The sequence below is a fragment of the Xenopus laevis genome, chromosome 4S (genome assembly GCF_017654675.1).
Source record: "Xenopus laevis strain J_2021 chromosome 4S, Xenopus_laevis_v10.1, whole genome shotgun sequence".
Taxonomy (NCBI): Eukaryota; Metazoa; Chordata; class Amphibia; order Anura; family Pipidae; genus Xenopus; species Xenopus laevis.
The window spans coordinates 7,707,260-7,720,005 of record NC_054378.1 but is presented as its reverse complement, the minus strand read 5'-3'; the positions used below and the strand labels follow the sequence as shown (position 1 = coordinate 7,720,005).

The following is a 12,746-nucleotide window of genomic DNA, read 5'->3' as shown; positions in this document are numbered from 1 at the left end:
TCCAGCAGAATTCTGCACTGAAATCCATTTCAGCAAACAGATTTTGTTATATTCAATTTTGAAATCTGACATAGGGCTAGACATATTGTCTGTTTCCCAGCTGCCCCCAGTCATGAGACTCGTGCTCTGATAAACTTCAGTCACTCTTTACTGCTGTGCTGCAAGTTATAGTGATATCACCCCCCTCCCTTCAACCCCCCAGCAGCCTAACAACAGAACAATGGGAAGGTAACCAGATAACAGCTCCCTAACACAAGATAACAGCTGCCTGGTAGATCTAAGAACAGCACTCAATAGTAAAATCCAGGTCCCACTGCGACACATTCAGTTACATTGAGTAGGAGAAACAACAACCTGCCAGAAAGCAGTTCCATCCTAAAGTGCTGGCTCTTTCTGAAATCACATGACCAGGCACCTACACACCAATATTACAACTAAAAGAAAATATACTTGTTGGGTTAGAAATTACATTTTACATGGTAGAGTGAATTATTTGCAGTATAAACAGAGTAATTTAGTAATAAAACTACACCATAAAAATCCTTTAAAAAACAAAGCCTGCAAACAGGGAGTTATTGAGCCAATCATTATACTTGCTAACACACACACACATAGTGTCACCCCATAAGCGGGGTGGTTTAAATAAATATTTGCAAGAAAGGCTAATGTTAGTATGCTTGTTTATGCTGCAGGGGTAAAATAATCACAGACTAAAGGGTGGAGTTTATTAAACAGGTGCATACCGTCCAGTTGTCCCTACTGAAGTAGGACAGTCCAGAGTGGTGGACCCAAAAGTAGCTGGACTGAGCAGAAAGTGGGCCTTTTATGGTTTGATCAGGGATGTTGCCTTATTTTTCATGTGTTCATTACCTGAATGTACGTAATCAAGATCCTGTATTTTTCCCTAGTAATTCAGAGTCACACCTAGATGAAGAGAAGTTGGAGGATGAGCCTACAAGCCCAGAGGTTCCAGAAGAGACCCATGACAATGTGGAAGAAACTGGTTATTATTCCTCTAGACAGGAGGTAAGTTAAGCGCCACCGCTGGGACTTCTTCATTTGAATGGCTTTATGGACACTGGCACTTGGGGTGATTTCCGGTGGGTGCACCTCCCTTGTCTTGTATGGTAATTGCCACAACCCTGCTAGTAGACTTGTGGTCCGAGCATTATCACCTGATTTGCACCAGCACCATCAAAACCATTGGATGGGCTGCTGTGTAGATTTTCAGCTCAGCAGGAGGGCAGCCAAAAGCTGGACATCTCCCCATGGGCCATTGCCTGGAAGGCTCCATATACGGGCCATTAAAATCTGCCGACAGGCCGAGTCGGCAGCTTATTGGCCCATGTGTGGGGCCATCTGACGGGCTTCCCTGATCGATATCTGGCCGAAAGTCGGCCCGATCTTGATCGGGCAGGTTAAAAAATCCCATCGGATCGCAGCCACATCCATGCGTCTATGTGTTCCCGTGATCCGACTGCCCGTATTGGATCCATTATGATCCGATCGTAGGGCCCAAGATCAGATCAGCCCACCTCAATGTGGCATATCGGAGCGAGATCCACTCGTTTGGTGACATCAACATACCAGCGGATTTCTACATCTATGGCCACCCATCGCCAAACGAGCAGATCTCTACTTCTATGGCCACCTTAAGCCACATCATAACTGCCAATCTGCCATATCTGGCAATTTCAAAAAATTAGGCCACTCACCACATCACTAGCTGCCACATACAATTTGTCCAAAACCAAATCGTTGGACAAATCATTGGAGTTGGCAGGTAATTTGGTCTCCATCTTCTAATACATATGATTTATACAGGATGAGGCCACCATTGCTGTCTTGTATTGTTGGGTGAATGGACTTTGTACTGCTACATTTATGGTACTGATCCCCCATCTTTTTATGGACTGATCAGATTCAGGACCATTCAGAGACACCCAGGGAGAAGTGGGAGGCAGACGTGGAAACGGATCGTAGACTCTCAGTGAGCAGTGACGGAGAGAGTGAAGGAACCATCACAACAACTGTAAAGGTGAGCCCTTGGTTTCACTGCACCCTCGTGCCTTCGCTTACTTGCTCATCCTTTCCCTCCCTATGTTCAAATTTGAGATTTGGGCAGGGTCACCAGTCTGGATTTGGTTCTGAGTCAGTTGTTAAGGCTCTTCCACTGTTTTTACATTAGTGTTGCACCAACCAACCTTTTTAAAGGACCACTAAACCAACTTTATATGAAACACTGCTGGGAACCTTTGCGATAGTGGTTGTTCTGGCAAATATAATAGATAGATATAAGGCTTTTCTTTTTTTAAAAAAAATGATTACTGCTTTCAAACTACAGGCCAATGCATGGTTTGTTGCCATGGGTTACAAGACCTGCTGGAAACATTGTGCTTGTTATTACCCCAAAAATCTCTCTCTTCCTGGCTTCCTATTCTGATCAGAACCATATCCTAAGAATGGCCTCTCCTTCTCCATGTCACTAATATCACACAGGGTGAGTCACAAAAAGTTCACCCTTTGTCCGTCAAATAAAAATGCCATATGTGTATTTGTAATAAAAGGTTTATTCAGACGGTGGAGAAACGCCCGTCACCCCACCCCCTGTGCCTTCTGTCAATTATATTAATGGAAACTGTCCCTACATGTGCATTTTTGGCACAAAATCTCTGCCTGTAACATAATTCTGCTTCACAGCATTGACGTTTTAGATCCTAATATATTTTTAATTTTGATTCAAGCGTTGGATTCCAGTATCTGGGGGGAAAGGAATTGTGTCGCCCCACTCAGGGTGCCATGTAGCGCATGGTACTTGGAGTAACAAAGATAATGCCTCATTTGGTTTCAATTCCCCGATAATGGGAAGCCCCGAGAGGATAAAAGATCAGAGCCTTGAATAGAATGAGGTCTTATGGTATTTCCAGGAATGAGAGGCGATTCGAGGAATACTAATTAGGGTTTCTCTGCTTCCTTTCTTCTGTTTGTCGGCTCTTATTTATGTCTCTCTCCTCCCTCTGCAGTTTGTTTCCCCTTTCCTCTTTCTTTCCACAATGGAGTTCAGTGTGCAAAGTGCAACATTCAGACACAAATCACCATGTTATTTTACCTTCAGCTCAGTGTTTAGTTCCCCAGACTTCCAGTGTAATTGTTGCATCTACCACTAATACATTCAGTATCCGTGGCATCAGTTGCAGCACATTATTTTTTCATGTAACATTTTGGTTGGATAGTGTTATTAAGGGCAGGGGCACACGTGGAGATTCAGGGAGATTAGTCGCCCAGCAACAAATCGCCTCTTGTTTGGGCGACTAATCTCCCCGCAATACCTTCTTGCCCGGCTATAATCTAAATCGCCGGTGGAATAGCACTCGGAGCACTTTGTTTTCCAAAGTTAAGAAGTAACTTCGGACGACTTTGGAAAACGAAGCGCAACGAGTGCCATCCAGCCAGCTATTTAGATTCTAGCCGGTGGGAAAGCAGTTTGGGGAGATTAGTCGCCCGAACAAGAGGCGATATGTCGCCGTGCCACTAATCTCCCCAAATCTCCATGTGTGTCTCTGCCCTAAAGGGAATCCAGGAACTAATGGCAAGTCCAGGCTGCTGACAATAAAACCAGAATTTTCCTGCAAGTTGAAAGTGTATGGACTCAAGTACGTTTCTGAATGCATTGTAGTCACTCGCAGTTGTGTTTTTTAAGTCTGTTTGCCCTTTATCTCTCTCTTTGTCTAATCATGGTGCTCTTTCTCCTGTGCCTGACAGATAACTGAAAGGACAGAGTGCCTGAACCGTTCCATCCAGAAGAGGTGAGTGACACAGTGGACATTAGACTGGCCAAACAAGCCCAGATTTGATCAGGCCAATGCTGACCATCCGGTTATGTCTGTCTGGGAATTTTTTCCATTCTTCCCACTGAGTTGATTTACTGACTCACTTGTCAGTCACTTGTCAACTCCTTTTGTCTTTCCAGCTATTTCATCCCTTCACTTTCTTTGTGTGTCCATTGTCTGCCTCTCGTTATTTTGCCTGGGCTTTCGTTCTATTGAAGCCTATGATTAAGGGAGTTACTCCCGAAACGCGTTAGGTGATCTGTTGGAATAAACCACCTTTTTATCTTACTGCCTTTTCATCCTTTGAGCAATTTTCATTCTATTGCCAATGCCTTATGCTGCCCCTCTCACACTGTCCTTCAGCAACAGCATAAAGAAGAGCGAACCCCTTCTTCCAATAAGCAAGATTGACGATCGTCTGGAACAATACACGCACGCCATAGAGGTCAGTATTATATGATACCCAGAACTGCTGGCTGTAAATAGAGCTGCTCTTAACATTTCTAGGCACAGAGAGCCACTACTCTGCACAATTGTTATGGCTCTCACATGCTCAAATATTGTCCCTAACCACTTGCCATTTGGTTAAGTCCCCCGCTACCCAAATCTGTATTTAGGCAACTCTAGCCAGGTCACCAAGTGACTAATTAGTGACGTAAGGCCCTACCAGACTGAGCAATTCCAACTCCATTGCCATCTTACCCACTCCGTCTCACAACTGTTCACACAACTGATAACTACACAAGTGCCAAGTGATTCAAACTAAGTACTTCCATAGTCAGTCTTCCTTGTCGGCTTTGCCTGCTGATTTCTTCCCACTCATTGAGTCAATGGCAGTATATTATTATGCCTTTATAGGCCTCCAACCAGCAGCTACAAAACCCCATCCAGTTACTTTGTGGCCAGCCAAGCGATTTACATTTTGTAGTCAATCGCCAATTAAGCTATCTCCCTTTCAATGGCAGTTGGCACCATCACTCTCTATCAGCCCAAGACAGATGGCTTGCTACTGAATAACTAGGCTGTGTAGTGGGGGGAACTAAGAACCCCTGCTGTTTAGCCAACTGACTGTTACTAACTACACTGTTCACGCTTCACTGACAAATGACCAGAGGCTTTGCCTTCTCCCCAGTAAATGGGGCCATTTAGCCTTAAGAAACAAGGGGGCTGATTCACTAATATAGGTGCTAAATTGCACCAGTGTGGTTGACAGTTGCAGCCAATGAACTATTCATTTTAATCTCCTACAAGTTATAAAATGACAGCAACATTGGTTGCTACGGGCAAATGATTACCATCTCCCAAGGTCCTTAAACTGTGCTCTGGAGGCTGTGCCAATTATTTCACTGCCAAATAAGCTGCTGAGCTTTGATCATGTATTTTGCCATCTCCCTCGCCAACGAAACCACTCCCATTGTCCTTGCGAACAGGGCTGAGTAATTTACCCCAATCAAGTGAACCACTGTTTCATCTCCGGCTGCCATTGTTATGCTTGTAACTTGGCAATTTACTAAGGCTCTCTTTTTCTCTATAGCCAGCCGAGTGACTTTGTTTTTCCAGTAGAGTCACTTACGGACAACCAACGTCAATTGCCAGTGTCACAGTTCTTACGTTCATTCTGTTGCCCCTAATATACTTGTGTAGATGGAGGGAAGGACACTTCTGTTTAAATTATAGCCATTGTTGTCCTTATTCGCAGACATCCGGTAAGCAGCCCAAACTGACTCGGACACCGTCTTTAGAACTTCTGAGCCCCACAGAAGTTGCAGTCAAGAAGAACCGCTGGGAGGCTGGAGATGTGACCATGGCATCCAAAACATCACCCTGCAAGGTAATGTTCTACAATATCTACAAGAAGAACAGTGTTGACTTTCAATATTACTCGAAGGTTTTGGAATGTAATAATGATATTATCTGCAATGTGCAGGCTGCACTGAAATCCCATGAGTGCAAATGCCCAATGGATGGGTCATTTGCGCCCTCTAGGCTCTTGCCCAAATATATTGAGTCATTGATGCTTTGTGTTTGTAAATGTTGTAACAGCTTTTAATATTGGTTTAAATGTAATGTTCAAGGGGTGGTTCACCATTTTATAGAATGGCCAATTCTAAGCAACTTTTCAATTAGTCTTCATAATTTATTTTATAATTATTTGCCTTCTTCTTCTGACTTTTTCCAGCTTTCAAATGGGGAGTCCAACTAAAACCCCAACTAAAAAAAAACAAATGCTCTTTAAGCTACAAATGTATTGTTATTTCCAGTCTCAAATCAATGGATGGTTGCTAGGGTAATTTGGACCCAAATTGCTGAAATTGCAAACTGGAGAGCCGCTGAATAAAAAGCTAAATAACTCAAAAACCACAAATACTAAAACATTAAAAGCCATTGCAACTTGTCTCAGAATACTGCTCTTTTCATCATGCCAAACTTTAACTTTTAAGGCGAACAACCCCTTTAATTTATAACAGATGGTGGTGTAGGTGCTTTGTTGGTAAATAATTAATAGAAATGCTAAATTGCACTAGTGCAGTTACCGTTAGCAACCAATCAGCAGTTTAAAAAGTGCAAATAAAAGTGCAAGTTCATACACATGTTAAGCTGGCCATACACTGCAAGATCTGGACCCAATTTGGCTACCCATAAACTGGGCCAAACTGGGCTGATCCCCAGGCCAACAATCAGAGCAAGTGGAGGGATCTACATCAATGTGCCTGGAACGGGAAAATCAAGCCTGCCTGATAGACATCTGGGCAATTTTTGTCCAGATATCCGTCAGGCTGGCCTGCCTGTGGACCTCATACACAAACCAATATGCTGGCAACTTAAGGTGGCCATACACTGAGAGATCCACTCATTTGGGCGATGTCACCAAACGAGTGGATTTATCCCCAATATGCCCACCTTATCCGGCTGATCCGATCGAGGGCCCTAGGGCCCATGATTAGATCATAACGAAGGATTGCGGGACCGCATCAACGCATAGATGCGGCCGCAATCCAACAGGATGCCCGTTTCGACATCTGACCGATGACCAATTGGGGAAGCCCGTTGGAGGGCCCCATAATACTCAGACTGTCAGTAGCTTTTATCGGCCCGTGTATGGCCAGCTTTAGTCTGGAAAATCCGAGTTGGCAGCTTTTATCAGGCCTTTGTGTAACCATGTTTTCTACATCAGCCACCTTGTCTCCAACATGTACCTCTTGCTTATTTCTGACCCTGGCTATGCTTGTAGTTTGTTATACTGCAGAAAAAAATAGATTAGTATATGGATTTGATATGGATTAGTATATCATGTATTCAGTGGACTGATATCTATATTATTGCTAATACAGGATACAGAAGGAATCGCCATCGGTGTGACAGAAATGATTAGTCAGTGGGGCAAAGAGAAATCAGAAGCAGACGGTGCTCAGTCACCTTGTAAGCCAACGGTAAGGCTCCTTGTGTGTAATTTTAAGTGTATGAGTGTGAGTGTGAGTGAGGGCACATGCCTCAGCTGCTTGTTCCTCTCTCTCTACAGGAGGTGAGACCCGGGGATGTGCTGAGTAAGAAAAATCTTTGGGAGCAGAGTAGCAAATCGGAGCAAAGTGGGAAGGTGAGTAGTGAGCCCACTACTATTGTTACCATGATTTTGGTAGACCCTGTACTTAAAGTTTGTCATAGACAGGCTATAAGTACAGGGTTTAGTATTACTGGTGCCCATGACAATAATACTTGGCCCAGTATCTTGCCCAGTACCTGCCCCTATCCAGCATGGCATCCCCAGCCGACCCCTAGTTGGGCAAAGACGCATGACTCTTCTTCCTACCCCTTCCTTCCAGCCTTGTGCCATTACCCTAAACAAAGTCTTCATCAGTTATCAAAATACACACATAGACATAGGCAAATTTTAGAGTTTTGAGTCGTGTTAGCACTTTATTAAAGACATGTAGCTGGATACCACAGCAAGGCTTAAGTCCTCAGGAAGTGCATTACTTCACTTACACATCCCAGTTGTACCCTGACTCTGACCTTCCCCTCCATCTGTCATCCCCTAGAATCTGAGCGCTAGTAAGAAATACAAGTTTGTTCTATCTGGACACGGCAAATACGAGAAGGTTTACATGGAGGATCCTTGAGAAGGTAAGAGGGGATCCCTTTATCAGTCCCTTCTCCTGCCCTTTTTTATACTGCCTCGTCCAACATTCCATCACTTTCACATTCTGTTCCTTTTCCTCTGTTTGTCAGCATCTGTCTTAGAAATTGAAAGAACATCCCTATTAAAGGGACACTAATCATAATGGGTGGGTCTAATGACTGCTCTGAACCTTGGTTGATGCTGAGCAGAATGATGTAGGATTTGGGGAAAATATAACCTTGGAAAACCTATTTCCTGGTAATCATGGAATTTGTACCTTCTTCCTTCCTGCCAACAAACAACAGTCCAGTCACGTTTCCCTGACAATGATTCTAGACATGTTCTATAGCAGCAGAACGCAGGCAAGCAATATTAAAGTCACCATCAATGGTTATCTAAAGTATCTAGAATATTCTATCCTATTAGGTACAACAGGGTTACAGCTTGGGGCAAAACTCTAGCAGATATGTTTATGCAAAGCCAAAACAGTTTTGAAGGGTAGGACAATACATAAAACCCCAAATGTTATTACAAGAAATGGAAATGTGATGATACACTGTAGTAACATGAGAATGAGATAAAAAAAAACTGACATCACAATAGACCTGTGGAGTGGTTCTAGTTGTTACTAATGTACAACTATCAATATCCTCTGAAGGGAGTTACACCACTACCAATTCACCAGCAGATGCTTTGGAGAAGGAAGGTCCAACTTGTGGCCCAATAGACTTTACTGTCCAGTCTGTTCAATATCAGCCAAGCAGTGTCTTGACTGGCCCATGAGGGAACCAGGAAAACTCCCAATGGGCCCAGGTAAGAATGAAACCTCTTGTATGTCTATACCAGTGGCCATTTCTGTACAAGGGGGGGGAGGACAGTAAGCTGGGAAGGATAGATTAGTGCAAGGAAAAAGGAGGTTGAGAGAAGAGAGAAAGAAAATAGTTTGGAAAGTGGACTTTAGGTGTAAGGTCTTCTGGTGGGCCCCTGGCAACCCAGTCTGACACTGCAGCCAAGCCACAGGTTGGACAACCCTGCTCTAAAGGGGTATCAGACTTGGACAACAGGCTTCCACCGAAAACAACATCTCATGCTCTTCTGGTACTTCCATATTGGATTAGAAGGGGTAGGTTATGATGTTAGGTATTGGAACCCAACTAACATTACCAGGACTCTATGGCCTACAGAGTTGCAAATATAGTAGCAGGTAATTGGTTACCTGTTTGAAAACAAACCTCAAGTTGATTGCTATGGGTTACTAGACTAGACATCGTAACTTTTATTACATTCCCTTCTAAATGTGATTGATGCCATTCAAGCGGAGGACCATTTCATTTCGGATCTATGGTTACCTGTGACTTTGGGGTTGTCTCAGTAATATCTGGGCCTCTGACATACATGGTTTGTACATTAGGATGAAGTTGGATATTGGTGGTGAAAGGGGTGAGATAAACAAACAGAAGCAGTTGATGAAGGGGAAGTACAGTATTATTAGCGATGCAGCATGTGAAGGGCAGCAGCATAATTATAGCCCAATGGGCCTGGGTGCACCTTTTGCCCCATGGTAGTTACACCATTAGTTAAATGGTAATGTTTCTCATTAACCTATAGCATGGAAATATATTGTTTATTTAATATTTATCTGAACAAGAGTGTGTGGATATGAACATAAGGGCACAATAAGACTAAAGTGGTTACATATTTGGCCGGAATTTATAATGGAATAAATGGCCTTATTAGTCTCTCATGCCTCAACATTTTCTTCCTTTCCCCCTGCCTCCCCTTCTGTAGCCTCATTGTGTAAGCTCCACCCTGATGCTGTTCTGTTGAAGGCGGTGGCTGCAGGCGGCTTGTTTTCTCCTATTCTCCTGCAAAAGAAAGCTGTTACCCTTCGTAAAGGCCGGGAGGCTGCCTCCTTTAACTTGCGGGCATCGAATCTGGGCCGGTGCAAAAGGAGAGGCAGACGTGAGCGCAGAAAGGGTAACTGGGGTGCAATCTCAGTTCCTGGCTTCTCTTGCCCTTTGGTGGACGTTGCCATGTGATATAAAAGGGCATCCCACATCTTGTTGGCACGGGAGCCCCGACTCTGTGGAGCTACCTCTGCGGATGATCCCTCATCCCCACTTTGTTTCTCGTTCGTCACCTCTGTCTGTTGCTGTTCGGGGAATTTAGGCTCCTCAGGTTCCACAATTAGGTGTTTTACTAGCCTTGCCCAGCCTCCTCCTGGCTTTTTTCTTGGTGCCTTTGGTCTGTCTGGATTTTTCAAGAGGGTCATTTCCTCAGAGCCAGCTTTATTTTTTGGGAGTAATGGAAGCTCTGAAGCTGAGCTGACAGGAGCAATTTGGCCAGTTTTGAGTGAAACTGTTACTTGAGAAGTAGTACGGCTGTGTGTAGCTCCCACAGCCGAGGAGGAGTCTCTGGGAGCATCTACAGCACCTGGTATTTCTGTTTCCCTTGGTCCAGTAGATGAGGTGAGGCTTGAAGCCTCCTTCCCCACTATGCTCAGAGAGATGGACTCCTCATTCTCAGTGGTCACTTGAATAGAAGGCAGCTCTATCTGTAGCACTGTCTTTGAGATTGGAGAGAAACTACCTGGTTTATCCAAGGCTTCCTTATTTAAGGGGGGTTCTGCTGGTGTTTCTTTTGGGTGACAACCATCAATGGCTGTTTCTTTGTTTACTGAGATACATTTATCACTTTCTGTATTTGTGGCCCCTCTGATACTCTCCACCTTGGTTAGTTCTTCTGTGGATTTCAATGCGATAGGTCCTGGCCTTTTTTGCTTTGTCACGGGCAGAATGAGTGTCGTTGTGACCAGATTCTCAGGCTTGGAGATTACTGGTGACTGGGGAATGGAGGGAGATTTGCACTTAGTGATTCTTGGGGTGAAATGCAGACAGCTATCATGGTAACTGGACTCTTTTAATTGCACCCCATTGGTGGTCATAGGAAGTGGGGTGGAAGAAACAGGGGTGCAGGCCTCCTCTGGGAACGGAATAGGTGTATTAGGGGTACTGGATCCTGGAGGGCAGGGTGAGGGTGTTTCAAGAGGAGGTGGAGAAGTCAGATACTGGTTTAAACTTTGCTGCTCGGTGATCGTGAAGGTGAAGCTGCGTTGCTTTGGGTAAGGTGATGGCACCCGGTGGGTCATTGGACGAATCTGGAAACGCGGAGGCAGATTAAGAGGAGAAGGAAGATGTTTATATGGCGATACAGGTTCAGGACTCTCCAGTTCCCCTTCGTTGACAGGAGAGAGGGTTGAGCGGAAGGATTTAGGAGGTTGAGAGGGAGGTTGCTGCAGGCCACTTCTCTTTGCAGCTTTGCGTAAAACCCGCTGGAGCCGGGCATTGTCTTTGGAGGGCTTTGGTGCTGTAGGAGGTGGAGCTGGAGAGGGTGGCCCAGGATCTTCTAGAGGTGTCACTGTGAGCAACATGATGCCTAAGGGGAGACAGAGTGTATACATCACATAAAGGGCATGACAATTTCCAATTACAATAACCGTGTTATTTGTCTTTTAGGGCATTGAAGCACATCGAGGGAACCAGGCTTGCCCTAGCGAAGGAACCTGTTTGGAATCATCAAGAAATACACCAGAAAACTGTGGGACAAGACCACCTGCTGCCATAAGAGGGATCATGAAACCATTTTGCCTTAAAGGGAATGTCAACCTCAAGATAACTTTGCCTTGTCTAATAATGTTTAGCTTCTACTGCCTCTATTCTTGTTGACCAGCGGAGCTGCAGTCTTTTCATTAAGGACCATGAATGAGACAGTGCTTATTGTACATCGTACAGCTCTCTCGAGGGAAACAAAGCTTATTGGCCGTCTCTCTAACCATTCACGAGCAGCTCTGAATCCAAAATGGCTCTCTGCTTAGAAGACAACCCCCTCTTTTCCATTACTAAGTCCTAACTTGTTTTTGGGTTCCTATCCCTGATCTATGTTTTGTCTTAACTGCTCTGCCATTCCATTCAGCATAAACCAGGGGCAATTATATCAGGGCTATAAGCTTATTTAGCTCTGAATGTATCCATGCTGCTTTGATATATGTGCCCCTGGCTACTTAGAACTGTGATACTGATTAACCTCGCCCTCTGTCTTTAATGCATTCCAGCTGCACATTGATGTCATGTACATTGAAGCATGGCCGCTCCCTCTGTTACGCCAAGTCTTACTTTTTTTACTGTCTTTTTTTATGCTTTTTAAATAAATATCTGTTACAATATTATTATTCATTATTTGCATTATTTCAGTTGGCTATAGATATGTCTGAGAGTTTAACTTGAGAGACTTGAGTGCAATGTTGGAGTAGGACACCAGTGGCCCACCCAAAAAACCTTAGAGCAGGGCCCACTCTCAGTACTATTATTCTTCCTCTTCTCACTCAACATCTATTCTCCTAGTCTCTTTTCTTTAAATACTATAAGCTATTATTTTATATTCTATTTCTATTTAGCCTCTTTGTGCTCATAGAAATAAGGAATGGCCATGAAATAGGCCAAATGTTTAGCAGCAGAGTGTGAGATTCATGCATATAGCATTACGGGGGATGCCATGATGGCACCTCATTTCCATAGCCTGTCCAGGTGCAACAGTTGCATGTGTTTCATGTGTTTCATGTGTATGACCTGTGTGTTCCTCTGTCCCTAAACCAAGTGGCTCCTAAGTTTTATGATTCACTCTCTGACTAAGCCCTTTCCGGGTTATATCAGGTACATCAGGCCTGGCACCAGGCCCGGATTTGTGGAAAGGCCACCTAGGCCCAGGCCTAGGGTGGCAGGATTTTAGGGGGGCGGCATGCT

The 12,746-nt window shown here is 44.3% G+C and overlaps 1 protein-coding gene across 2 annotated transcripts in view; it reads left to right on the top strand.

Annotated features, from left to right (window-relative positions):
• The window catches only part of lsp1.S (lymphocyte specific protein 1 S homeolog), a 50,534-nt gene extending 38,362 nt beyond the window's left edge, over positions 1-12,172 (top strand). The window contains 9 exon segments of one of the 2 annotated variants that reach the window (NM_001127786.1): positions 909-1,026; positions 1,922-2,038; positions 3,763-3,806; positions 4,194-4,275; positions 5,530-5,661; positions 7,163-7,261; positions 7,351-7,425; positions 7,868-7,952; positions 11,463-12,172. In NM_001127786.1, coding sequence (NP_001121258.1) covers positions 909-1,026; positions 1,922-2,038; positions 3,763-3,806; positions 4,194-4,275; positions 5,530-5,661; positions 7,163-7,261; positions 7,351-7,425; positions 7,868-7,948 — 748 coding nt within the window. In that variant the 3' untranslated portion in view covers positions 7,949-7,952; positions 11,463-12,172. 2 annotated transcript variants of the gene reach the window in all.
• The last annotated feature ends 574 nt before the right edge of the window (positions 12,173-12,746 follow it).